This window comes from Megalobrama amblycephala, linkage group LG19 (genome assembly GCF_018812025.1).
Source record: "Megalobrama amblycephala isolate DHTTF-2021 linkage group LG19, ASM1881202v1, whole genome shotgun sequence".
NCBI classification, from domain to species: Eukaryota; Metazoa; Chordata; class Actinopteri; order Cypriniformes; family Xenocyprididae; genus Megalobrama; species Megalobrama amblycephala.
In genome coordinates, this window is record NC_063062.1 from 13,342,131 (window position 1) to 13,368,783 (window position 26,653).

Consider the following 26,653-nt stretch of genomic DNA (forward strand, 5'->3'; position numbering starts at 1 on the left):
TGAATTTTAATTCAATCCAATACTGTTTTGAATTGTTGTTTTAGATTTTCAATTGGCATCGATTGTCTTTTAATCGATTGCTAACAATATTTTCTTTTTGAAGAGCATAGCCTCTTTCCCATTTTGCAGTGTAGAAAGGCTAGAGAAGAGGTGAATTTAGCCATCCACTCTCAATTCCTCATTAAATTCATAGTAGCTATATTTAAACATCATCAATAAAAGAACAGGATTCTCTTCATTTATTAATTCATTAGTCTAGTAATTACAATATAGACATTATACCAGACTATGAATGCTTTCTGGTAATTGTATTCAAAAGGTAAAAATGGTAGGGCACAGCTTTTGATATCTTTAAAAGCAAAATATTTGGAGCTGATGAACCGTCTCAGCATATTATTTTCCTTTACAGTTCATTTGCTTTGAACCAGATTCTCACTGGTATCCCTTGAGCACATGCTAAGAAAAAAAAGTCAGCATTGTGAAGCTGTTAAATAGTCACATTGCTTCTTTTTATAAATTAAAGTCTGCAGAAATGTTTAAGAAATATAATTATAACATTTTCAATTAATTATCAGTATTTGTTTTTACTTTAAACAGCTGTCTTCAGATATAGGAATGTGCTTTTTGCTAAATTATTAGGATTAAATAATATATAGAGTGTTAAAATTGAGATTTTTCAGATTAGATTTAGTTAAATAAATGTTTTGTACACAATCACCAGTGCACATTGGAGCAATGTTATCAGTCAATGCAAGCAGTGTAGAGAATCCCCATTTATAAAACCAAAACTGCATTTGGATGAATTATTCATGTTCTGATGATTAATTGATAGGAATTCCTACAAACTCTGCTATGTAAGAGGAAAGTCTTGCAGATAAATTATTTAATGTGGTTTAAATGCATTTGGACACAATTAGGAACGATTTTTTACTAGAAATGTGATGTCTCCACCCAGCATGTCAAAGAGGAACTGACATCATGGAGATGTTATGTGTAACAAAGGACAGTTTCAAAGAGTTCAGTATGTTCTGTTCTGTAAAAGGACTATTCCTGCAATTGTATTTCAATCACCTGGATTAGCAAAAACAAAACATAAAACACAATTTATATCACATAACTTTTATTAATGCTCTCAGTTACATCCTTAAACAGTATCAGCCAAAAAAAACAAAAAAACATACACCACAAACCCAAACATAATTGGGCAGGAATAAGATGAAATGAGGACAAAAACAAACTGAAGACGAAACCAAACGGAAGGGAAGAAACCAGAAGAATTTAAAGCCAAGCACTCCAAATAAATATGTCACATATCTAATCATAATATACCAGTAGTCTGCTACTCCTTCAGAAAGGTTCTTCTTTAAATATATAGTTTAAAAATTGAGCAGAGGGCATCATAGTAGCTTCAGTTTGTAGGCAAAGGAAAGCAGTGGCGATTGGGTTGTGGGAAGGGAAAGGAAAGAAGGGGAGAGGACAGACTTTGTGCTTTTCTGTGCACACTCATTCAGAACTCATTTAGAGAGGGGGATGGGAGGAGGACGGGGGTGCCCGGCACATGCACACGGTTACAGTATTCAGGCAGCTGGAACAGAGCTGAGATGGAGGTCAGGAAGCCTCACAGCATGGGCTCCCGGCAAAGGACAATCTCCAGCTCTGAGCGGTACAGTTTTCCCCCGTCTGACAGTGCCATGATGCTTTGCTTATAACCAGTCAGGCTCTTAGTGTCCACCTCCTGAGGTGAAACACAAGCACAGTACAGTAAGATTATGCGTTCATTATTTGTCACTTTGAAACGCTATACCAATTCTGAGCCTTCTTATCTCACCTTATTGTTCTTCTCATAGAGGTCCTTCAGGAGAGCATCCAGCTCCTGCTCGTCAATATAGCCATTTCCATCCTTGAAAGCAGAAAACAACACCCATGAGATTTTGTTTGTCGCAATTTATAAAACCTTTTGAATGTTCTTCAGTGGAACAAAGGAGGATTTTACAGATTTTTCTTTTCTAGATTTTTTGGAGAGCCTTGTGTGCGGAACACATTGAAATTTTACTGCAGCGCATGAATCACTGTGCGAATGAGAACTTGAGAGTCGGATCATTCCAGTTTGTGAACGAATTGTTTCCAAAAAGCATCATTAGCCAACTATGGTCACAAGTCCCATTGAACTCTATTGGTTGGCTTTGGGAAATGCACCCTAGACCGGTTGTATGAACTTAGATCTGACTGAAAATGACAATTCATTCACGAATCAAGCATTGCTACTTCTCTCATAATCTCAAGGTCGTTAGTGAATAAGGATTAGATTTAGATCATATGGCAGTGGAATACAGTGCACAAGTTGTATAGACCATGTTAATGATATTTTTAAAGTGCTTTTGTGTCCTTTTTGATGCTTAAAATCTTTGGTCAATGTTTATTGTTTTAGCACGAGAAAGAGCAGCCAGTAAAATGTCAGCTTTGCTATCCAATAGAAGAAAGTCATATGGATTTGGAGTCATCAGGGTGAGTAAATGATGACAGAACTTTTATTTTTTTGGTGAATTAATCCTGTAAGGCTATGTTTAGACTTCAGGCAAATCAGATCTTTTCAGGCAGACTGTCCACACTATTAATTGCAAGTGATCAAATAAGATTTGTGTCCACTGTCCAGACATAACTGAAAATGGAGGTGCATCACTTCGCTCTCCAAACCACTTAATGTGGTTTGAATCAGATTTAAATAAATTAGATTTCAAGTGTTTTTTTTTTTTGCTGTCTAGACTTTCAAAAACCCATCTGGATATGCAAAAAATCTGATTTTTGCTGGCAGTCTGAACACAGCTTAAGAGCCTGTTCATATGTGCTGTATGAACAGAACCATATTGGCTTAATGATCATTTGTTAAATGTTAACGGACTTTGTTTTGAGTGACTAAAATGTATTTGAAATACATTTATTTTGTGCTAAGTATACAACAAATACAAAGACTGTTAGAGGGTTTTTGAAATGAGCGCATGCGTAAGAACAACCCCCCTCCTTCACAGCTCATTTCGAGGGAACGCCTCCCAAAACTCGTGCACGAGTATTGGAACACGAGTGTTTACCACCGGCATTCGCTGTGTCGTGTTAGTGGATTCATTATGTTGGACTCACCACAGGTAACTCATAATCTGCAGTTGTTACTCCTGTCTCCTGACAAAAACATTGCATGCGGCGCCTGTGGAGTGTGGAAAGTTACTGGAGCGCGCAGCCGCGCACGTCTCTCACAAGGAACGTCATGGCAGTGATTGACAAGCCAGAGGGCCAATCCGCGCACGTCTCTCACAATGGCAGTGATTGACAAGCCAGAGGGCCAATCGTTTACGCGATGATCGTAAAAGAGATTGGCTGATGTTTTTAAGGCCCTACCTCGTGCACAGATGATGTATATTGATATTATTCCTTTCAGTGCACCTAATAAATAGTCTTTTATCAGTTAGTAAAGACAGTTTCAAGTAATATAGCAAACAAAACATCCTCTTTAGCACTTTAAGTGATATGTCAATAAATACGTTAATGAATTTGAAGTATACATATTCTGAAATAAATGTATTTTTAAATAGATTTTTTACAGTTTTAAACCAGGGACCCTGTTAAAATGCTATTTTTTCCAAATGCCTGTCTGTTTCATTTCTTATTTTATGACTATAAACCATAATAGTGCTTAGATGGCCTTGCATGTGTCTTGCTCTCAATATTTTTCATAACGACAGTAAGACATTTTGACTGCCGAGAGGAGAATGAGATACAGAGACAAATTCTACATTAATTACACACTTACATGGTAACATCTGATACACATTGTGTTCACGTGGATTACATTTCATGTATAATTGAATCATGGTCCTCATAGCAAGCCTAAGTTTAGCCTTAACAAATGCGAGTGGGTGCTGTTGTCTAATGGTCTCTATTTGCTCACAGACATTTTGTTTAATTTGAGACTGTTTGATTATATAGAACAAGGTTGAGATACTCTTGCCTTCCTAAGGCCTAAGCCTGGTCTGTGTACGTTAACTGGAGAAAGACTAATGATGAACTTGTGGAAGTACAGCATTAAATAGCAATTTTCATGTTGCAGAAATTTTCATTGGGATTTCTGTAATTACTTGTGGTTGGCACTTAAACTGTTGTAAATATGCTTCTGATTTTGCATTTTAAATCACTTTCCAAATGATGATACCACCAAGCTGGAAGATGTGGGCAGAAAAACAGGTGCAGGTGCTTCTGCTCATTTTCCTGCACAGGTGAATGGGGACACTGTTTTGCATTCAGAAGGCGCTCACGAAGGAGGGTAAGATCAAATTTCCAACACCACTACAGCAGTGCATACAAATCTACACAATATAAAGCCCTGCAAAAGATGTTTAGCTGTTCTTGCTGGATTATACATCACCTTATCATAGTATGTAAAGATGGCGTTGAACTGCTCAGCAGTCAGCCTGACGCCCTGTTCAGGAATAAAAACATTGTTCGGTAACTAAAAATACTAGATCTTAGGAAAGCTATGAACTTTATGAATGAACGTGCTCTCACCTGAAACTTCAACAAGAAATTCTCCTGAACCGGCAGAAGCCTTAACATAAATAGAAAAATTATTATTGGGTTGATGCATCTTACAATGTAAAAAAGTGAACTGTTTTTTAATTCCTTACCTCGCCATTTCAGACAGACCCAGTTTCCCATCGCCATTCAGATCAAACATCTTGAGCTACAAAGGAGAGAATGGCTCAGTTTCAATGTTTACACAGTCAGCAAATCCTGAACTTGCTTCAAATTTCTTTATTGAATCAATATTTCCTATTGCTGCACAACATTTCTCATCACAATGAGTAGAGGACAACTAAGGCTCTCAATTAACCAACCGGCTTGCCTTGGAATAATTCAAGTTTGTGTCTCTGGCCTTAAGGAGTGGACATATGTTAGCACAGCTGGAGTGCAGACACAACCCGTGGGGTCAGTGCATGTACAACTCAGTCAAGCATGGTGGCAAACGGCTCCAGGATTTTAAGGTAAAATAACACTTTCAAGTTTTAGATTTGTGTTCAATGTTAAATGATTGTGGGGTAAAAGCTTGTTGTCTTAAAAAAAAGTAAATGCCATGAATAAAGATAAGACACTAGGGTGTATGAGATATTGACTAATGCACCACAAAGACGACTACTTACTATTGTTTGTGTGTATTCCTGCAATTTCTGGTCGTCATAGTGTCTGTTTGCCTTTTTAAGCAGGTCAGAGAGGAAGCCCTGTTGGAAAAAAAGATTCTGATGATTTTATATACATTTTAACGGTTTAAATTTAAATAATTGATTTAATTTATTAAATGATATTATATAAATTATATATATTTTATATATATATATATATATATATATATATATATATATATATATATATATACAGTGTTGGGGTGACACATTACAAGTAACGTGTTATGTAATCAGATTACTCTTTTCAAGTAACTAGTAAAGTAACGCATTACCTTTAAATTTACAACAAAATATCTGAGTTAATAAGTTACTTTTTCACATTTATTGACTGACAGCTCTCCTGTCCCCATGTTAAAAGGCTTATTCATTTCACTTTTGGTGTGAACGGGCCTTAAAGGCAGGGTAGGCAAAAAAATGTATAAAAAACTTTTTTTCAAAATTTGTTTAAACTTTATTTATATATCAATACATAATTAAAATGTAAGTACTCTGAAAAAGAAAGTATAAAAATCGAGTGTCTGTAGACCTCTCACGACTGTTTTAAAGACAGCTCATTATTTCCATTCACTCCACCCCCTCCCTTCTGGGCTCCTTCCAAAGCCACGCCCCCAAAACGCATGAACGTGTGACTCCGACCACTGAGCTGGAAGACGCATTATTTACCTGAGACGAGCGGAGAGGAAGGAGCACGGCATGTAGTGACATCATGTCAGAATCACATGTAATAAAAATAACTTTATAATTATGAAGATAAACAAACAAGATGTATTTTAGTACTCACTATCAAGCTAGCATATTGATATTGGTAAAGTTTAAAATATATATTTTTTGATTCGCTAACGAGCTATCTATAAGGCAAAGCTAAAAACAGGTTGCATGATACACGTTTTTCCATTACCATCATTTACACTGTGATGAAGATGAATTTCGTGTAAGATTCATAACATATACGTTGTTCTACAGATCAACAGAGTAACATACACTCAAATATCAACTCACAACTGCATTGCAGACACAAAATAATAACACACACATACAACAAAGTGTGTACGACACACACAGATACAAGATAAAGACATCAGTAAACATAGGTAGAGAATATAAAAACAAAACAAAGGCGAAAAAAAAACGTGCAGGTAAACTTACAGGTGAACATGGTAAAAGAGTTAGACAGAGGGTAAAATTATGCACAATTCAACACTATAGCTATCATTATTTATCGTCTCTACTACGGCTCGCTAAGTAATGTTATGTTAGCTATATTACGCAGCTACGTGTGCTAATGACACATGCTTCATGAAAAAATAAACAAAAAAATATGTATGATCAAAATACAAAAAGAAAGATTTACCTGTCCAGCAGAAATAAAGCCATCAAGGAGTCACTTTTCAGCCCCTTGAGTTCCCTCAGTTCTCGCCATCGCTGGAAAGCCACGCCGATATTAACTCGCGTTTTATTTCTTTGTTTATCCAAAGACTTTTTGTTCATTGCCTTTTCTTGTACTGTTACTGTCTTCCTTTTTTTGCCTGGTTTGCCTTCACTAACTGCATAGGCCGATACTGTGAATTTAGCTTGCTGTTTCTCTGCCATTGTTTTGGTATTCCTAGGATCCATGCCTCTTGGATTCCCCAAATCAAACGTGCGCGCGCAAGTGGGCAGGTCATGTGTGGCAAAAGGGTGGTTGCCATGGTTGCGAGAGAGTGACAGCCGCCTAAGCCAATCCTATGTTTCGTCCCGGATGGAAATAATGAGCTGTGTTTAATACAGATTAAACGGTCTAGAGTCACTCGATTTTTATACTCTTTTTATCAGAGTTCTTACATTTTAATTATGCATGTATATATATAGAAAGTTTAAACAAATTTGGAACAAAATTTCTTACCTACCCTGCCTTTAACATTTGCCAAAAATAGAACTTTTTTTGTTGTTATAAAAGCAAACAAACAGCCCAGCCCAGATGAGAAAGACGCAAAAGTAACATAACACAATACTTTCCATAAAAAGTAACTAAGTAACGCAGTTAGTTACTTTTTTTTTTACGGAGTAACACAATAATGTAATGCATTTCTTTTAAAAGTAACTTTCCCCAACATATATATATATATAAAATAATACTAATTATTATTAATTTTTTTTTTGTATCCCATCTTCTACAAAAAGATTCAGTGAGGTTCAATATAGAAAATTAAGAACAATTTATACCAAAAAGGATAAATGTCTTGAATGATTGCACAGTACTTTAATGTTTAACAGGTTATTTCAATTTTTTCTACTGATAATCTATATTTATGAGCATAAAATTAATTAACTAATTAACAGTGAATTAAAACAAAATTGATTAATTAAAACTAAATCCATAACCCCTAAAAGGTTCTATATAAGAAATGCATGACAGATCCCTTCTATATAGAAACTTTTATATTCTATAAAGGTTCTGTATTGAACCTTTTCTTCTAAGAGTGTCTTATCTTACAAACCCCCTCCTGTTCTGGTTTGTGAACCCCCTTAAGCATTGCATCTGTGATACATTTTTTGAGGTCATCGTCTCCTCAGTGATCATTGCTTCATTTGCTTTGTTTACAAATGTAGTGATTTGTATACTCTCTTCGGATGCCAGCCACCGAATCCAGGGCGATTTGCATAGTTTCCATCTGCCTCGTCACATTAGCGGCTTTGGAAACTCTTTTCAGGATTGTTGTGATGGCCACAGCAGGAAAAGTAATAGAAATCTTACCTTAAGTTCATTAGCCTCAATGAAACCGCTGCGGTCTGTGTCATATTTCCGCCAGGCCTACAGATACAGACAAACATACAAAGATACTGTAACCTTATAATTATATTATGCACAATATATCTTAGGTTTGACAAATCAGAGGTACAGGAGTGCATGTAAATGCGGAAGGGGAGAAATAATTACAGTACATTAATTAAACTGGCTTTTTCATTACACCCTCTGTATTCGAAGCAGCTGCATTGTGAGAACAAGGAGCAAGAAATGCCATTTAATGAATGTTTTAATCTAGCAGCTGGCCTTGTTTCCATCACAGGCTCTTATCAAAGATAGATGCCTCCCTCTACAGGTCTACAGAGAATTACAGCAGCACATCCATAATACATGCGTCTGAAAATAGAAGTTTGTACTTACTCATTCTATCCCTTTAAAAGGCTTGCCTACCAAACTGGATGATTAAAAAGCTTCCCTTTCTCCTTGATTCCAATCTCTCTTCAACTTGACATAATACATCATTGATTGAGACAGTCACTTTTTGATGATCAGACCATCCAAAATGAAGTATTTGGCTATGCATTGTAATGAATGAGTGTAGGGAAAATATTTGTATGGTGCCCAAGTGTTATAAAGATATATATATCATAAATGACCGTGGATCTATAAAATGAAAAAGTAGCATCATCACTTACTGCCATGAATTCAGTGCTGGATCCCACAAACTGTCTAAAGCAGAGAAGGAAGTTCTCTTCTGTGGGCAAGATCTGAGCCAGCTGATGGAAAGTATAGATGATTGGATTAGACACCCATAAAACAGGGGAGCGCAAAGAATTGAAAACCTCAATTGTTCTTATTTGAGACCGGCTCTTTTTGGACAGCTCTATCAATAAGTTAGAGGTTTGATTAAAGTGATGAGTGGCATTAGACTTCTCAGAAAGGATGATGGGATAATTGCGGTCTCTGGATATTTACGAGCTTGTCAACAGCAGAGTCACAGTGATGTGTTAAGTGATGCGTTCCTCTACCTCTGACATCTCAATTCTCCCATCTTTGTTCTTGTCGAATTTCTGCATGAACTCTGTCATCTTCTCTTTAAAGGCTGCATTTGAGGGGTCCTGTATGAAGAAAGCACAACAAGATGAATCTTCTTCTCATTCGTTTTTTATTGGAAAAGCTTTATTCAGTTTGTGCTTCTCAGGTTAGGAAAAAGCTAACACTTTATAAGTGGTGTACATTGTCCTCAGCCATATTCATTGCCACCAGTAAGGCAGATAATAGGATTGCTAACTTTATGAGGCTCTCCTCGTTTTATTGTTGAACATACAGAGATAAAGATAAAATCTCCTGTCCTCTCTTTCCTGGATGCCATCTGCCTAGTCATCTGGGGTCTTTATATATTTGATTTGCAGATAGTTCACTCTAAGAAAAATCTGTAAAAATAGGGCCCAGTGTATTGTGTTAATATGAAGGAATTTTCAGTATTGATTTTTCCATACAGACAGTATTGAAAGGTGTTTTCCCCATATTTTAAATTATGCACTGCATTGTATTTTAGGGTTAAACGAAATGTCTTTTCTGTTTTTTTTCTTAGTGTTGTAAAGACAAATGATATCTAAAGATAATGTAAATAAACATTTCCCCCTAATCATGCCATTGATTGAGCCAATGGGGATGATGCTGATACACTGCAGCTTTGATTTTTATCAATATCTTAAAGTGATATTTCCCCCCAAAAATGAGAAATCTGTAATGATTTACTCACCCTCATGTTGTTTCAAACATGTATGACATAAAAACACATTTTGAAGAATGTTTCAACTGTTTTTGTCCGTACAATGAAACTCAATAAGGTCTAAAACAACATTGGATCCCATTAACTTTAATTGTATGGACAAAAAAACATGGAGACATTTTTCAGAATATACAAAGTTCTGTCATGAAACTCTAGATGGCACAAGCTGATAGGTCTTTAACTCAATCTGCTTGCAATCACATCATTCTCTAGGGCACAGCTGATTGGTTCCTGCTGTATCAGTAGCCAATGAGCTCGCTGCTCAACCTTCAAAAACTTGGTCAGCGTTTGCTGTAGCATTTGCAGCGCACTTTCAGAAACCCTCCACCTTCCCCAGCTCCACCTGTATTGATCTGCTATGGGTAATTCATGTATGCTATCTTGTACAGCAGCAGCAGCATGTCTTACTTGCTCACAGCAGCGTGTCTATGTATGTATTGGCAGTAGCAAGTCCTGCACTTGCTTTGCAGCAGCAATAACCAACAGCAGCAGCAATAACAGCAGCAGCAGCGTAGCAGATCTATTCCAACGAGATCAAACATGTCAACATATCCATTATCTTGCCAAACACTCCGAAAGTTGTCATGACAGAACTTTGTTTGTGTTCCACAGAATAAAGAAAATTGTCAATGAAATGAAGGTGAGTAAATTAAAGAACATTCACTTTTTTAGTTGATGTGAATCATGCAAAAGACTTTCAATTTGAGCACAATGAATACAACAGGGCTGGTTTGGGTTTTACAGTTTTTAAAATGAGATGTTAATGCTTCTTCACTTGTCCGTATACTCACCACACCAGCCCCTCTCCGTGCAATCTCCAGCTGACTAAAGAAGTTTTCAAGCTCCTTACCCTCAATGTAGCCATTTCCTGGAATATAAGGAAGTATGGTTCAGTACTTACTGAGATGTCTTCATCTATAATGATGTTTGTCATTATATGACTAGATAACTACTGTCTCTCAATGGAAATGCTAAGTAATGAGATTGCCTAGATGGCTGCTTTGAAGCTGGTTAACTCTAGATTGGTTTGTTGGCTGGCACCCAATCCAAGTAACACAGTTCTTAATTAAAACTTTTGATGGCTAGTCTCCCAGTTAAGCTTTGAAGGCTCTCTCTTTTCCATTTTTCCTCTAATTGGGGGCCTTACAGTATGAGCCTTTTAAAGCCATTTATTTGAAAAGACGAAAAGGAGATTCTTCTTGATGCTTCAGAGAATATGCTGAAATTTTAAATTGCCTCTACAAATAAATGCAATATTACCATCTGGGGGTAATTTCCCATGCCAGGAAATTGGCCCTTCATGCAAAGGAAATATGCGTATGTGTACGCGTTTGAAATGAGATTTTGTGTGTATGGCCTAATACATCACCAATGTGATTGTAACTTATGTGAAGTGAGAATTACAGTGGGTTCGTAAGTATTGTCCTATTATCATGTTTGAAATGTCTTAGTCTGAACTACTATTTTGATTAATTTGCCTGTGAATTATAGTGGCATTTCTAGACAGCTGGACACATGACTAATGAGAACTATCTCTTTCTGTAATTTATAATAAATGTGAAGTGCCATCACAGCATGGCAGAGAAAATACTATGAGCTGTATGTATGAAGACAGGCAGTCTTACTAGCGTGTCAGCAATGTTGAGAGAACGAACACTGATTGTAGACAGAGATCTATACAGAATAATTAATCTACTAAATTGTTGGGTGCAATACATAATAATTAATAGTTTATACATGCATTAATCCTGCTGAGTATGTTGGAATTGTCTGCTATGTTGCCATCTGGTGTCGAGATGATTGCTCTGACATTTTGAGAGATAATATGACCATTCATTCTCTTTACAATGAATTCAATTTTTGTTTACGCTTTGAACTCATGGTCTTTGAAAATGTCAATGTGTACAGATTGTTGATCCGTGCTCATGCGCAATATGGCCAGGGCATTAAATAACCTACATATTGGCCGTTCATTTATGATTTCTACCATGGCTCTGCCTACGCTATTATAATCATTTTTCTAGCATTTTTCCGGCATGGCCAGCCATCTTGGATATAGAACTGATGTGTTGGAAGAGCCATTTTGGACTATGACATAACAAAATGTGTCACTTGCTGAACCTTATGTTTACTATACTGATACTAAAATGGAAGAAATATTTCATCCAGCTACTTAAATGGATGTTAAAGCGTCTTTAATGGAAAATAATTCCAGATGCTTCTTAATATCTTCAGGGAAGATATTCTATGATAATGTGAATGACTGAGAATCTTCATTAAAAATATATTCTGATTAATTTCTTCCTTAATTACAATTTTGTGGAAGTTACATTAATAATTGGTAACATTTTAACTAAACACATCATAATCCATCCCTCAGAAACTTGACAGATTGTGTAGCTACCTTCTTTTTTAATGGAATCATTAAACTTTAAACAGAGAACAGGCATCTTATAATTAAAAAAAAAAAAGGATACTTTATTATCCACTTTGTTTTGTCCTACTATGAGGGATCTTATAAGAGATTTTATTAGATATTCGAGGTTAGTAAGTATATGCAAAGAAATAAAAATGACTTTGGTATAGGCGATGTTCTTCACATAATATTAGGTTATTTAGCCTAATTTCATTTTTTTCTTTCTTTCTGTATTTCATCTAGGCTATACAAATTAGGCGGGAAACGAACAGGAAAGAAACCCAAGTTGCCAATAACGATAACATCTGCCCTACGGATACGATTGTGTTCCTAATACATAAATAATTAGTCAATGAGATATTTTCAGCTTTAGATATTACAGGATGTAAGAACTGTCTGCTAACTCTCCAGGAATAACATCCTTCCTGTAAATGATCTTCACAAGATGTCCTGGGTGATGAGGACCTTGAACACACACCCATCATCCCAACAATTCGCACTGACAGATGCCCAGGATGCGTAAAAAACCCAAAAAACTTTGGAATAGACCGTGTTAAAGAAAGTGAACTTCTCAAACCCAATCAGCGAATGATGCACAAAAATGATGTCGAGGGAGGTGGGCAGGTCGCTAGATTTTCAAATACAGCCTCGGTGAATCATTTGGCCACCAGTATACTATAAATGCGAGATATACCCGAGTAAAAAATAATTTCACTAATTTGTGCCAAGAGGCGGCAGTGCACTTGTGATGAATATAATAAAATAGTATATATAAAAAATAGTATATATATATATATATATATATATATATATATATATATATATATATATATATATATATATATCATAAATTGTATAAATTGTTCTATATCATAAATTGTATTTTCAATTATTAGTTAGTTTCGCACCTCACGTATTTCAATAATGTATGCATTAGCCAGCTGATCACAAGAGCTTTAGGTTATACATGTTCGAATGTTGTTTATTAAGTTTTTTTTCTGTGATCTAAATTGCTGTTAAATTATTTAGTTTTAACACTGACACTTTGAGATATCGAACCCTACAAGTATTAGCAAATGTTTATTGTTAACGTCAAACTTTTTTCCTGCTTTTTTAAATGAGAAAATTTCACTTATGACATTTCAGAATCATAATCCGTGGAATAAACGGCGCATCTGGACTTACCGTCTGCATCAAAATGTTTCCAGATGTCCAGGAACTGGGATGCGGTCAGCTCTGCCAAGTGAAGGTAGGGAGGCTGCTGTCCTTTGTTTGCCATGTTTTCGTGTATCTGTCCTACTGTCCACAAGAAAATCCCGGGCGAACTTTTACTCAGTCAGAGTCCAATTCGCACTGTAACTCCCCCAGTGGTTCGCAGGGGGTTTTAAATGCGCTGAGCGCTTGCAATCCTCTGGCGTTCATGCGGGTGGCGCAGTAGTTCCAGGATCACTGTTTCATGGCTCAGCACTCACGCACGTGCTGGGAAAGCTGCTGGAGATGCTCAGCTCTACAGATGCTTCCACTGAAACATGTAGATGGACCAGAATCACTGTATGTAGGCTATTAAACGTTCTGCTCCGCTAACGTAATGTATATTGTGGCTGATATTCATGTAAATTATGGAATGACCTCAGATGATATATATATATATATATATATAATTTAATTTAATGGGATGTGTGTAATGGGATTATATTATTTTTTATTTACCTGTAGCTCCAGTGCATGCATGCAAAGTTCAAAGTTTTGTGGGATACGCCACTCTGAAAAGGGGGCATTTTCAGTTTGCACTATGTATATGAACTTATTGTTTAGGCCTTTTTCACTTAGTTTGTTTTGTTAATCACACATTTATGTTAATCACTTGGCCTAGGATACAGGGATAGGCACTATGACCCTTCAGAGGTCATATAAGGAAGTAAGAGAGAAAGAGTTAAAGGGTTAGTTCACCCAAAAATGAAAATTCTGTCATGAATTACTCACCCTCATGTCCTTCCAAACCCGTAAGACCTTTGTTCGTCTTCAGAAAACAAATTAAGATATTTTTCGTAAAATCCGACGGCTCAGTGAGGCCTGAATTGACAGCAAGACAGTTAACACTTTCAATACTAAAGACATATTTAATCCAGTTCATGTGACTACAGTGGTTCAATCTTAATGCTGTGAAGCGACAAGAATACTTTTTGTGCTTCAAAAAACAAAACAAAGACTTGACCATGACTTTGGCAGTTTGATACACGCTCCAAACCACTGATTCAAAACAAAAGATTTGTAAAGCTTTGAAGCTTCATGAAGAAGTGTTTTGAAATCGCCCATCACTAGATATTGCTGAATAAAGTCCTTATTTTGTTTTTTTTTGGGTGCACAAAAAGTATTCTCGTCACTTCATAACTTTAATGTTGAACCACTGTAGTCACATGAACTGTTTTAAATACGTCTTTAGTAGCTTTCTGGGCATTGAAAGTGTAATTATCTTGCTGGCAATGCAGGCCTCACTAAACCATCGGATTTTATCAAAAACATCTTAATTTGTGTTCCAAAGATGAACGAAGGTCTTACGGGTTTGGAATGACATGTGGGTGAGTAATTAAAGACAGAATTTTCATTTTTGGGTGAACTAACCCTTTAACATTCATTGAGTTTTGTTGCAGCTTCGATGTATTTTCCCATTGTGCTCTATACTGATGCAGGCTAAATTGTGCCAGCATCTGTAGTGTGTCCCTTATAGCATCTCTCTTAGTATAAATAATTACATATTAGGTAATTTATTTCTCCCCCAGTTATTCTCCACTAGCAGAAATCAAGCTTTGCGTGTCACCAAGCAACACATACATTGAAAGCCGGATTGGAGCAGCATATGGGAGTGGAGCAGAATGACAGAGAATTCCCCTTTCCCACTCAAACATTCTGTAATCTTCCAGCTCCCTGCTGTGCTCACTTATGAGAGAAACCCTTCTACGAGCAAACCTGAAGGCAGAGAAAATGCCAACTCCCATACTCTAGTCAGTGAAGTGATTAAAATCTGTGAAACTTCCCATTGCTATTTTACTAAATTGACAGTATAATATGATACAGTGTGTATTGAGCTAGTACAGGATAGTTGTAGGCTATGTATTAATGGAAATGCACACTAAACACTAAGTCAGAAGTGTTTGTGAATGCGTGTCCTCTTAGAGGTGCTTGCAATCACAGAGAGCGATAAAAGACATCCGTCCCTGTGGAGCCCGCAGCATCAAAGGCTAATTATCCCACCGCAGTCATGCATGCATACTGCTGCCTGCACCATAGGAACAGGGAACGGAGCATTGGGAAAAGTAATGCTAACTTACCACAGGGATCCCAGGAACTCAGCAGTAATTACTGCACCCTCGCTGCCAAATATGTGTAAGCACCCAGCCTATGCGACACTCCGAAGTCTTTAATGCCAGTTACAATCATTTGATAGAAATGGCTCAACTAGGGCCAGATTAATTAAAATCCACACACTTAATTACATTTTGCACATCCCGTAGAGAGCCAGTGGCTTATGAGGACCCTCTTCGCGGTCAGAGCGTCTGAACACTAATCTTGATTATTTGCATAAACAGAAGCTCAAGTTAATTCAGTATTGAGTCAGGTCGAAGGTGATGACTGATATGTCTGACTGAGAGTTACCTGACCTTCTCCAGCAAAACTAGTAGACTTAATATGAGCTTTTACAGTGTAAATCTGGATCAACAAACAGCTGGTCTTTGCAACTTGCATTTATTGACTATTGAATATGTTTTATGATCAGGTCAGATCAAATGTCAAAGAAAAGTACAAAAATAACAAGTTTCTACAGCATTCAGAACTGAATGGATAATGTCTTAAAGTCCAGTCATATTCCTGGACTTTAAGTGAATTTGAATTGCAATAGCAAACAGAATTCAGAATTGCAATTAAAAGTTGAATGTTAGGAAGTTAAATTAAAACTGTAATTTCTAACTAGAAAAGCAAAGTTTCTCAGGACAAACGTTGCATGTTGACTTATCAAAGCCTTGTTTGAAAGTTTTAGAAAAAAATTAAAAAGTTTTAGTTTTAAAGTTGATGGATGGATGATGGATAGATGGACGGATGGATGGATGGATAGATGGATAGACAGATGGATGGATGGACGACAGACGGACTTATTGATGGATGGACAGGTGAATGGATGTATGGATGGAAGGATGGATGGATGAATACATGGATAGATAGATAGATAGATAGATAGATAGATAGATAGATAGATAGATAGATAGATAGATAGATAGATAGATAGATAGTTGGACGGATGGGTGTATGGATGATGGATAGATGGACGGATGGATGGATAGATGGATAGACGGATGGATGGATGGATGGATGGATGGATGGATGGATAGATGGATGGACGACGGACGGACTTATTGATGGATGGACAGGTAAATGGATGTATGGACGGAAGGATGGATGGATGAATACATGGATAGATAGATAGATGGATAGACGGATGGATGGATGGATAGATGGATGGATGACAGACGGACTTATTGATGGATGGACAGGTGAATGGATGTATGGACGGAAGGATGGATGGATGAATACATGGATAGATAGATAGATAGATAGATAGATAGATAGATAGATAGATAGATAGATGGATGGACAGATGGATGGATGGATGGATGGATGGATGGATGGATAGATGGATGGATGACGGACGGACTTATTGATGGATGGACAGGTAAATGGATGTATGGACGGAAGGATGGATGGATGAATACATGGATAGATAGATAGATGGATAGACGGATGGATGGATGGATGGATGAATACATGGATAGATAGATAGATGGATAGACGGATGGATGGATGGATGGATAGATGAATGGATGGACGACAGACGGACTTATTGATGGATGGACAGGTGAATGGATGTATGGATGGAAGGATGGATGGATGAATACATGGATAGATAGATAGATAGATAGATAGATAGATAGATAGATAGTTGGACGGATGGGTGTATGGATGATGGATAGATGGACGGATGGATGGATAGATGGATAGACGGATGGATGGATGGATGGATGGATGGATGGATAGATGGATGGACGACGGACGGACTTATTGATGGATGGACAGGTAAATGGATGTATGGACGGAAGGATGGATGGATGAATACATGGATAGATAGATAGATGGATAGACGGATGGATGGATGGATAGATGGATGGATGGATGACAGACGGACTTATTGATGGATGGACAGGTGAATGGATGTATGGACGGAAGGATGGATGGATGAATACATGGATAGATAGATAGATGGATGGACAGATGGATGGATGGATGGATGGATGGATAGATGGATGGATGACGGACGGACTTATTGATGGATGGACAGGTAAATGGATGTATGGACGGAAGGATGGATGGATGAATACATGGATAGATAGATAGATGGATAGACGGATGGATGGATGGATGGATGAATACATGGATAGATAGATAGATGGATAGACGGATGGATGGATGGATAGATGGATGGATGACAGACGGACTTATTGATGGATGGACAGGTGAATGGATGTATGGACGGAAGGATGGATGGATGAATACATGGATAGATAGATAGATAGATAGATAGATGGATGGACAGATGGATGGATGGATGGATGGATGGATAGATGGATGGATGACGGACGGACTTATTGATGGATGGACAGGTAAATGGATGTATGGACGGAAGGATGGATGGATGAATACATGGATAGATAGATAGATGGATAGACGGATGGATGGATGGATGGATGAATACATGGATAGATAGATAGATGGATAGACGGATGGATGGATGGATGGATAGATGAATGGATGGACGACAGACGGACTTATTGATGGATGGACAGGTGAATGGATGTATGGATGGAAGGATGGATGGATGAATACATGGATAGATAGATAGATGATAGATAGATAGATAGATAGATAGATAGATAGATAGATAGATAGATAGATAGATAGATAGATAGATAGTTGGACGGATGGGTGTATGGATGATGGATAGATGGACGGATGGATGGATAGATGGATAGACGGATGGATGGATGGATGGATAGATGGATGGACGACGGACGGACTTATTGATGGATGGACAGGTAAATGGATGTATGGACGGAAGGATGGATGGATGAATACATGGATAGATAGATGGATAGACGGATGGATGGATGGATAGATGAATGGATGGATGACAGACGGACTTATTGATGGATGGACAGGTGAATGGATGTATGGACGGAAGGATGGATGGATGAATACATGGATAGATAGATAGATAGATAGATAGATAGATAGATAGATAGATAGATAGATAGATAGATAGATGGATGGACAGATGGATGGATGGATGGATGGATGGATAGATGGATGGATGACGGACGGACTTATTGATGGATGGACAGGTAAATGGATGTATGGACGGAAGGATGGATGGATGAATACATGGATAGATAGATAGATGGATAGACGGATGGATGGATGGATGAATACATGGATAGATAGATAGATGGATAGACGGATGGATGGATGGATGGATAGATGAATGGATGGACGACAGACGGACTTATTGATGGATGGACAGGTGAATGGATGTATGGACGGAAGGATGGATGGATGAATACATGGATAGATAGATAGATAGATAGATAGATAGATAGATAGATAGATAGATAGATAGATAGATAGATGGACGGATGGATGATGGATAGACGGACGGACGGATTGATGGATGGATAGACAGATGGATGGATGGATGGATGGATGGACAGATGGATGGATGGATGGATGGACGATGGACGGACTTATTGATGGATGGACAAGTGAATGGATGTATGACGGAAGGATGGATGGATGGATAGATGAATGGATGGACGACAGACGGACTTATTGATGGATGGACAGGTGAATGGATGTATGGACGGAAGGATGGATGGATGAATACATGGATAGATAGATAGATAGATAGATAGATAGATAGATAGATAGATAGATAGATAGATAGATGGACGGATGGATGATGGATAGACGGACGGACGGATTGATGGATGGATAGACAGATGGATGGATGGATGGATGGATAGACAGATGGATGGATGGATGGATGGACAAGTGAATGGATGTATGACGGAAGGATGGATGGATGAATACATGGATAGATAGATAGATGGATGGATGGATAGATGATAGACAGACGGATGGATGGATGGACAGATGAGTGAATGGATGGATGGGTGGATGGATAGATGGATAGACAGACAGATAAATGGATAGACAGACAGACAGATAGATAGATAGATATATTTATAGATAGATGCATAGATGGACAGATGGATGGATGGATGGATAGATGGATGGACGACGGACGGACTTATTGATGGATGGACAGGTGAATGGATGTATGACGGAAGGATGGATGGATGAATACATGGATAGATAGATGGATGGATGGATAGATGATAGACAGACGGATGGATGGATGGACAGATGAGTGAATGGATGGATGGGTGGATGGATAGACAGACAGACAGATAGATATATTTATAGATAGATGCATAGATGGACAGATGGATGGACTGATTGGTAGATGTAAAAAAATCTTATGCAGAATCTTTTTTATGTAATCTTTAATGCAAATTGTTATGCCGACAATTGTTATGTGTAATTAAAAATATATTTCTGTAAACACTTAGAGGTGCCCTAGAACTGAAAACTGAATTTACCTTGGCATAGTTGAATAACAAGAGTTCAGTACATGGAAATGACACACAGTGAGTCTCAAACTCCATTGTTTCCTCCTTCTTATATAAATCTCATTTGTTTAAAAGACCTCCGAAGAACAGGCGAATCTCAACATAACACCGACTGTTACGTAACAGTCGGGATCATTAATATGTATGACCCCAATATTTGCATACCAGCCCATGTTCAAAGCATTAGACAAGGGCAGCCAATATTAACATCTGGATCTGTGCACAGCTGAATCATCAGACTAGGTAAGCAAGCAAGAACAATAGCGAAAAATGGCAGATGGAGCAATAATAACTGACATGATCCATGATAACATGATATTTTTAGTGATATTTGTAAATTGTCTTTCTAAATGTTTCGTTAGCATGTTGCTAATGTACTGTTAAATGTGATTAAAGTTACCATTGTTTATTACTGTATTCACGGAGACAAGAGCCGTCGTTATTTTCATTTTTAAACACTTGCAGTCTGTATAATGCATAAACACAACTTCATTCTTTATAAATCTCTCCAACAGTGTGTAATGTTAACTTTAGCCCGTTAGCCACGGAGCATAGCCTCAAACTCATTCAGAATCAAATGTAAACATCCAAATAAATACTCGTGATCCGATCCATGCATGCAGTATGCATGACGAACACTTTGTAAAGATCCATTTTGAGGGTTATATTAGCTGTGTGAACTTTGTTTATGCACTGTATATAGAGTCGATAGCTCGGGAGGCGGGGAGTGTAAGCAATTAAAGGGGCCGCAGCCTGAATTGGTGCATATATAATTATGGCTCAAAATAGGCAGTTAAAAAAATTAAATAAAAAAAATCTATGGGGTATTTTGAGCTGAAACTCAACCTTAGACTTATATTACATCTTGTGAAAGAACGTTCTAGGGCACCTTTAATATTCGATTACCAGAGTAAGACATAAAGCATTTTAAACAAAAATTTATTAGATATAAAGATAAATTCATTGAAATCCATTACTGTACCAAAATGATCAAAACTACATGCTTTTGATCTTATAAATTATTACATGACATATGGGCAAGTTGCCAAAATATAACTCTTAGAAGTCGCCTCATTCAGTCATTTCATTCTTACAGTGCTTTGCTAGTAGCTTCTAGCCTTATCAAGAGCAGAAGAGCTTTCACTCACTCTCAAGGTTGCTGTGCTTCATTTCTCCCGTGAATGCTTAGTTGTTGACGTGAAGTGAAATATGAGACTCTGCCTCCAGTAAGGGCAGTGTCTCAACCTGGATTGTCATTCACTGTACTTCATTTGAGAAGAGACAGATATGACTTCTGTTGTGTTCTGACTTTATATGTAGCTTTAGGTTATAAGGTTGAGATTCATTTGATCTGTCATTCACTGACTGTGCCAATATTTTAGAAACAAGAAAGAAAACTGTTAAATAGAATATTCACCTCAAAATTAATTCTGTGAAAAAGAAATGAACAGAATTTGAAAATAAAAATCTTGAAAACAAACATGTATTAGAACAAAAAAGACAGACAGACCTATTTCATTACTTCTTGAAAACTTTCATTCAGTTTACAGCTTGGGGTTTGAGGGGTTTGTAGTGATTGAAGATGTTATCAACATACCTTTGCTCCGTCTAGACGGTCCTGCCATGAGGCAGAGTGTTTCGGTGTGATCCTGAGGAATAAACAGTTTCCATTTGTCATTGATGGAAAGAAGCACGTAAATCACAAGCTTCTTTTAAAGAAGCCTGATCCAGCAACATCGACATTCTGCTGAATGTTTGTAACAGAGCTTTTTGTAAAGGCTGTGTTTACTATGAGATCCAGCAGCATGCAGACATTTATATATAATAAATATGTATATGATATTTATTATTAATAAATATATATGTGTATGTACACAGAGAGAGAAAATGTTTGTATCACACTCTGCAAAACACATATAACTGAATGAATAGACATTAGCTGCTGAAAGTTCAGCTCTGCCATCACAGAAATAAATTACATTTTAAAATATATTACAATAGAAAACAGTTATTTTAAATTGTAATAATATTTCACAATATTACTATTATGGTATTTTCATCTAATAAATTCAGCTGTTGTAAGCATAAGACAACATTAAACAACATAAAAAATCTTACTGACCCCAGACTTTTGAATGATATATTTAAAAAAAAATATTTGAAAAATTATATTGTTTGCTGTATGGGTGTATGGGGTTATGACAAGCTTCAAGCATCTAACAACTGCATGAAAAGAGAATAATTTATTTATTTTTTTAGATTAAAATACTTAGTTGTATTTTTTTTACTGCTGAGAAATGACACAGAAATCTGAATGCATATTTAAATACGTTGGCTAGCATGACAGCAACAAATTGTGAATGACAAACTAACACATTATTTGAGTACACAATATTTTTGATGTAATCCTTCATAGTCAGAGGCTGTTGTCCTCGACAACCTTTCATAGAGGTTATGGAAGGACTGCGGATCTAATATGATCTACAAGGCAAAAATGTCAATCAATATGCTCTGAAAGTGACAGTGAACTAATATGATCATTGAGGAATAGTCAGTCAATACCATCTGCTTGCCTTGTCACACAGTTCTTGGCTGTACTCCAGTGATCTGGCTGCTGACAGCTGAGTTTAGAAGTGTGGAAAGTCTTTATTCAGCAGAGATGTTTTAGGGTCTGCGTACACAACACCAGTTTCAACTAAAAACGAAAAACTTTTTATGCGTTTTTGGCCATTCATTTACACGATAACAGTGTTTTGGAGGCCTGAAAACACAAACTTTTGAAAACCATATTCAAAGTGGAAGTTCTTGAAAACAATACTGTTATTGTCTCTGTGTAAACTACAAAAATGTGAATTTGTGAAAACGATGACTTCATGTGTATTACATGTTCAGTCTATAAGCGCATAGTGTTTCTTAAAGGTGCCAAAGAACATGTTTTTAACATGTTTTTATAAATCTAAGGTGTCCCCTGAATGTGTCTGTGAAGTTTCAGCTCAAAATACCCCATAGTTTTTTTTTCATTATTTTTTTTAACTGCCTATTTTGGGGCATCATTATAAATGCGCCGATTCAGGGTGTGCGGCCCCTTTAAATCTCGTGCTCCATGCCCCAAGAGCTCGCGCTTGCCTTAAACAACATAAAGTTTACACAGCTAATATAACCCTCAAAATGGATCTTTACAAAGTGTTCGTCATGCAGCATTTCCAATCGCGTAAGTATAGTATTTATTTGGATGTTTACATTTGATTCTGAATGAGTTTGATAGTGCTCCGTGGCTAAAGCTAACATTACACACTGTTGGAGAGATTTATAAAGAATGAAGTTGTGTTTATGAATTATACAGAACGCCAGTCTTGTCTCCGTGAATACAGTAAGAAACGATGGTAACTTTAACCACATTTAACAGTACATTAGCAACATGCTAATGAAACATTTAGAAAGACAATTTACAAATATCCCTAAAAATATCATGTAATCATGGATCATGTCAGTTATTATTGCTCCATCTGCCATTTTTCGCTATTGTTCTTGTTTGCTTACCTAGTCTGATGATTCAGCTGTGCACAGATCCAGACGTTAATACTGGCTGCCCTTGTGTAATGCCTTGAACATGGGCTGGCATATGCAAATATTGGGGGCGTACATATTAATGATCCCGACTGTTACGTAACAGTCGGTGTTACGTTGAGATTCGGAGGTCTTTTAAACAAATGAAATTTATATATGGAGGAAACAATGGAGTTTGAGACTCACTGTATGTCATTTCCATGTACTGAACTCCTGTTATTCAACTATGCCGAGGTAAATTTGATTTTTAATTCTAGGGCACCTTTAAGTTTACAAAGTGATATCGTGAATTACTGGACTGGCATGAATAATACAGCGTTTTTAGTCGTTTTTTAGTCGCCTTCCCTATTCAACTTACGGAGAAAAACTAAACTGGCACCGCGTTCGTTCCGTAAGTAGAATGAAACTGTAATATGGACCTTCAACCTGTTGGTAACCATTGAAATACACTATAAGGAGAATAATCCTGGAATGTTTTCATCAAAAACCTTCATTTCTTTTCGACTGACGAAAGAAAGACATGAACATCTTGGATGACATGGGGGTGAGTAAATTTATCAGGAAAAGTGTATTTAAAAGTGGACTACTCCTTTAAAGGGTTAGTTCACCCAAAAATGTAATTTCTGTCATTAATTACTCACCCTCATGTTGTTCCAAACCCGTAAGACCTTTGTTCATCTTAAGAATACAAATTAAGATATTTTTGATGAAATCTGAGGGTTTCTGATCCGCACATTCTGAGCCGGCGTTTAGATGTAAACACGGAAGCGCTGCACTGTGTTTTCTCCGTCAACAGCTTAGGACACTGACAGGGAAGTTATTTTTGTTTCGTATTTACACATTCTCATCGATTCATAACATTAAGGTTGAACCACTGTAGTCACATGGACTATTTTAACGATGACTTTAATACCTTTCTGGACCTCAAAAGGTGCAATGATGTTGCTGCCAATGTTTGGTTCAGAAACTATTGGATTTCATCAAAAACATCTTAATTTGTGTTCCGAAGATGAACAAAGGTCTTACGGGTTTAAAACGACATGGGGGTGAGTGAATAATGACAGAATTTTCATTTTTGGGTGAACTAACCCTTTAATGAGACAGAGGATTATCACTTTACCAAGAGAGATGTCATGAATGTGGATGTGAGAAAGGCATTGACCTTTGAACAATGTTCAGAATGACTTCCCTACTGTGTCTCTCGCTGAAATGTGGCCTGTTTAAGGATAAATGAGATCTCTCTTTCCAATATGGTCCCTCTTCCTCAGTGGATTCACTGTTCCAAGAATGTGTATTGATGGTTAATGGCGACGTGTCCCCTGAGTGTTCTCTCACTCTTCCTGTGTCCCTTGCTGCAAACATGATTTGAGAGAGATGGTGAGATATAAAGTATAGCTCTCCATCAAGCACAGCATCGCAGCAGGCTGATTAGAGTGAAATGAAAAAGAAAAATCATGGGAGCGAATGTATCGTGGAGGGATGTGTTTGGAGGACAGAGAGTGAAATATCAGACTTCTGATTTGTTTGTGAGGATACAGTATGTGGGTGTTCGCATGAGAGACATTGTTTTGGCAATGATTATCCATGCATGTAGTGAATCGATTGGGAGGAGTCCACCATTGAACCAATATATCAATGATTCTTATTCTCATGACTTTATTAATATTCTTATTTTTAATGATAATAAAAAAGGATCTTCATTTTTAACATTTTTTTACTGTAAAAATACATGTATTGTCTTGTTGAATATGATATATGGTAGATTTTTACTTTAAATTATATGGTAATGTATTATATCGGTAAGATTTTTTAATATTTTTGAAAGACGTTTATGCTCACCAAGGCTGTATTTGTTTGATCAAAATAAATAAATAAAATAACTGTTTTCTATATATTTGTATAATATAATATTTTTGTAAAAAAAAAAAAAAATCTGGATTCTTTGATGAATATAAAGTTCTAAAGAACAGCATTTATTTGAAATAGACTTTTTTGTAACATAAGTGTCTTTACTGTCAATTACTCGCCCTCATGTCCAAACCCGTAAGTCTTTCGTTCATCTTTGAAACACAAATGAACATATTTGAACTCTTTCCCTGCCAAAAAAGCCACCACCATCATTTTTGATCATTTTCACAAAATTTTCATGGCCCCCAGAATATTTTGTTGTGTGAATATCTGAACATGCAATATATCAAAAGAAAGTTTTATTCTAGCTTCTCGCATTCTTTTATCAACACTTAAATGTGGGTACATTTCACAAAAAAAGCAACATTTTGATCAAAAAGCTGAGAAAATCACATTTTTTTCCAAAGACTACAATGGTTTTTATCGCTTGTTTTTGCACCTTTTTTGCCTGTGTTGAGATCCGGAGATTCTCTACTCTTTCAGAAGATGGTAATAGCATCCGCTGTACCATATAACAGTGAAAACATAGAAAGACAGAAAATTCCGTCAATGGCAGGGAAGCGTCTCAGGGCACATTTACACGAAAATGTGTACAAAAAACAGAAAAGTTTTTCCTTTGCGTTTTTCGCGTACAGACAACAACATTATCAAAACGATCCCTGTTCACGCGGATCCACGAAAACGATTTAAAAAAACTGTTATGGATGCCAGGCAAGTAGTCGGTGATGTCACTTTATAAAGAAAATGGCGCGCCTATCCACCTGTTTCCGTGGGGCGCTACTGTAAAAGAGAACGTGGGTACAACTTCCGGTGAGGCGGCGGAAGCAGCCTACCAATGGTATTTTGTGTGCTAATTAGCGAAGAGGCTAAGTGTTTTTTGGATCATTGTTTACTTTGTAAAGTTGCAAATCTTAATGAGAGATGTCGTTACGGTGCTCAGGGACAACATCTCAGTTTACTACATTATTAGTTAATAATATCACAATACAATAAACGTGTCCTTAATTGCTCTTTACTTTACTGACCTTCCACAAAAGTGCTGCTGCATGACTACAAGAGCATCCTGACCCTGCAATACATGAACAACCCGCTGTCTGTACTTCACCTGTCACTGATGCTAGCACCAAAGCCTTATGATGTTATATTATTGACTCCTAACGTGTCGTGCGTGCCAGAGCCAGTCGCGTTTCCACTGTCATATATGTGATGCTAAAGGCT

The 26,653-nt window shown here is 37.0% G+C and overlaps 1 protein-coding gene across 1 annotated transcript; it reads right to left on the reverse strand.

The window, feature by feature from the left end:
• Positions 1-1,103: 1,103 nt before the first annotated feature.
• calb2a (calbindin 2a) lies at positions 1,104-13,531 on the reverse strand. Its single transcript, XM_048168022.1, has 11 exons — positions 13,350-13,531; positions 10,540-10,616; positions 8,982-9,071; positions 8,649-8,729; positions 7,963-8,019; positions 5,187-5,264; positions 4,674-4,729; positions 4,555-4,594; positions 4,415-4,468; positions 1,829-1,900; positions 1,104-1,735 (listed from the first exon to the last, which is right to left on the reverse strand). Exons 1-11 carry the CDS (start codon positions 13,441-13,443, stop codon positions 1,619-1,621), a joined length of 816 nt encoding a protein of 271 aa, XP_048023979.1. The 5' UTR covers positions 13,444-13,531; the 3' UTR covers positions 1,104-1,618.
• Between the last annotated feature and the right edge of the window lie 13,122 nt (positions 13,532-26,653).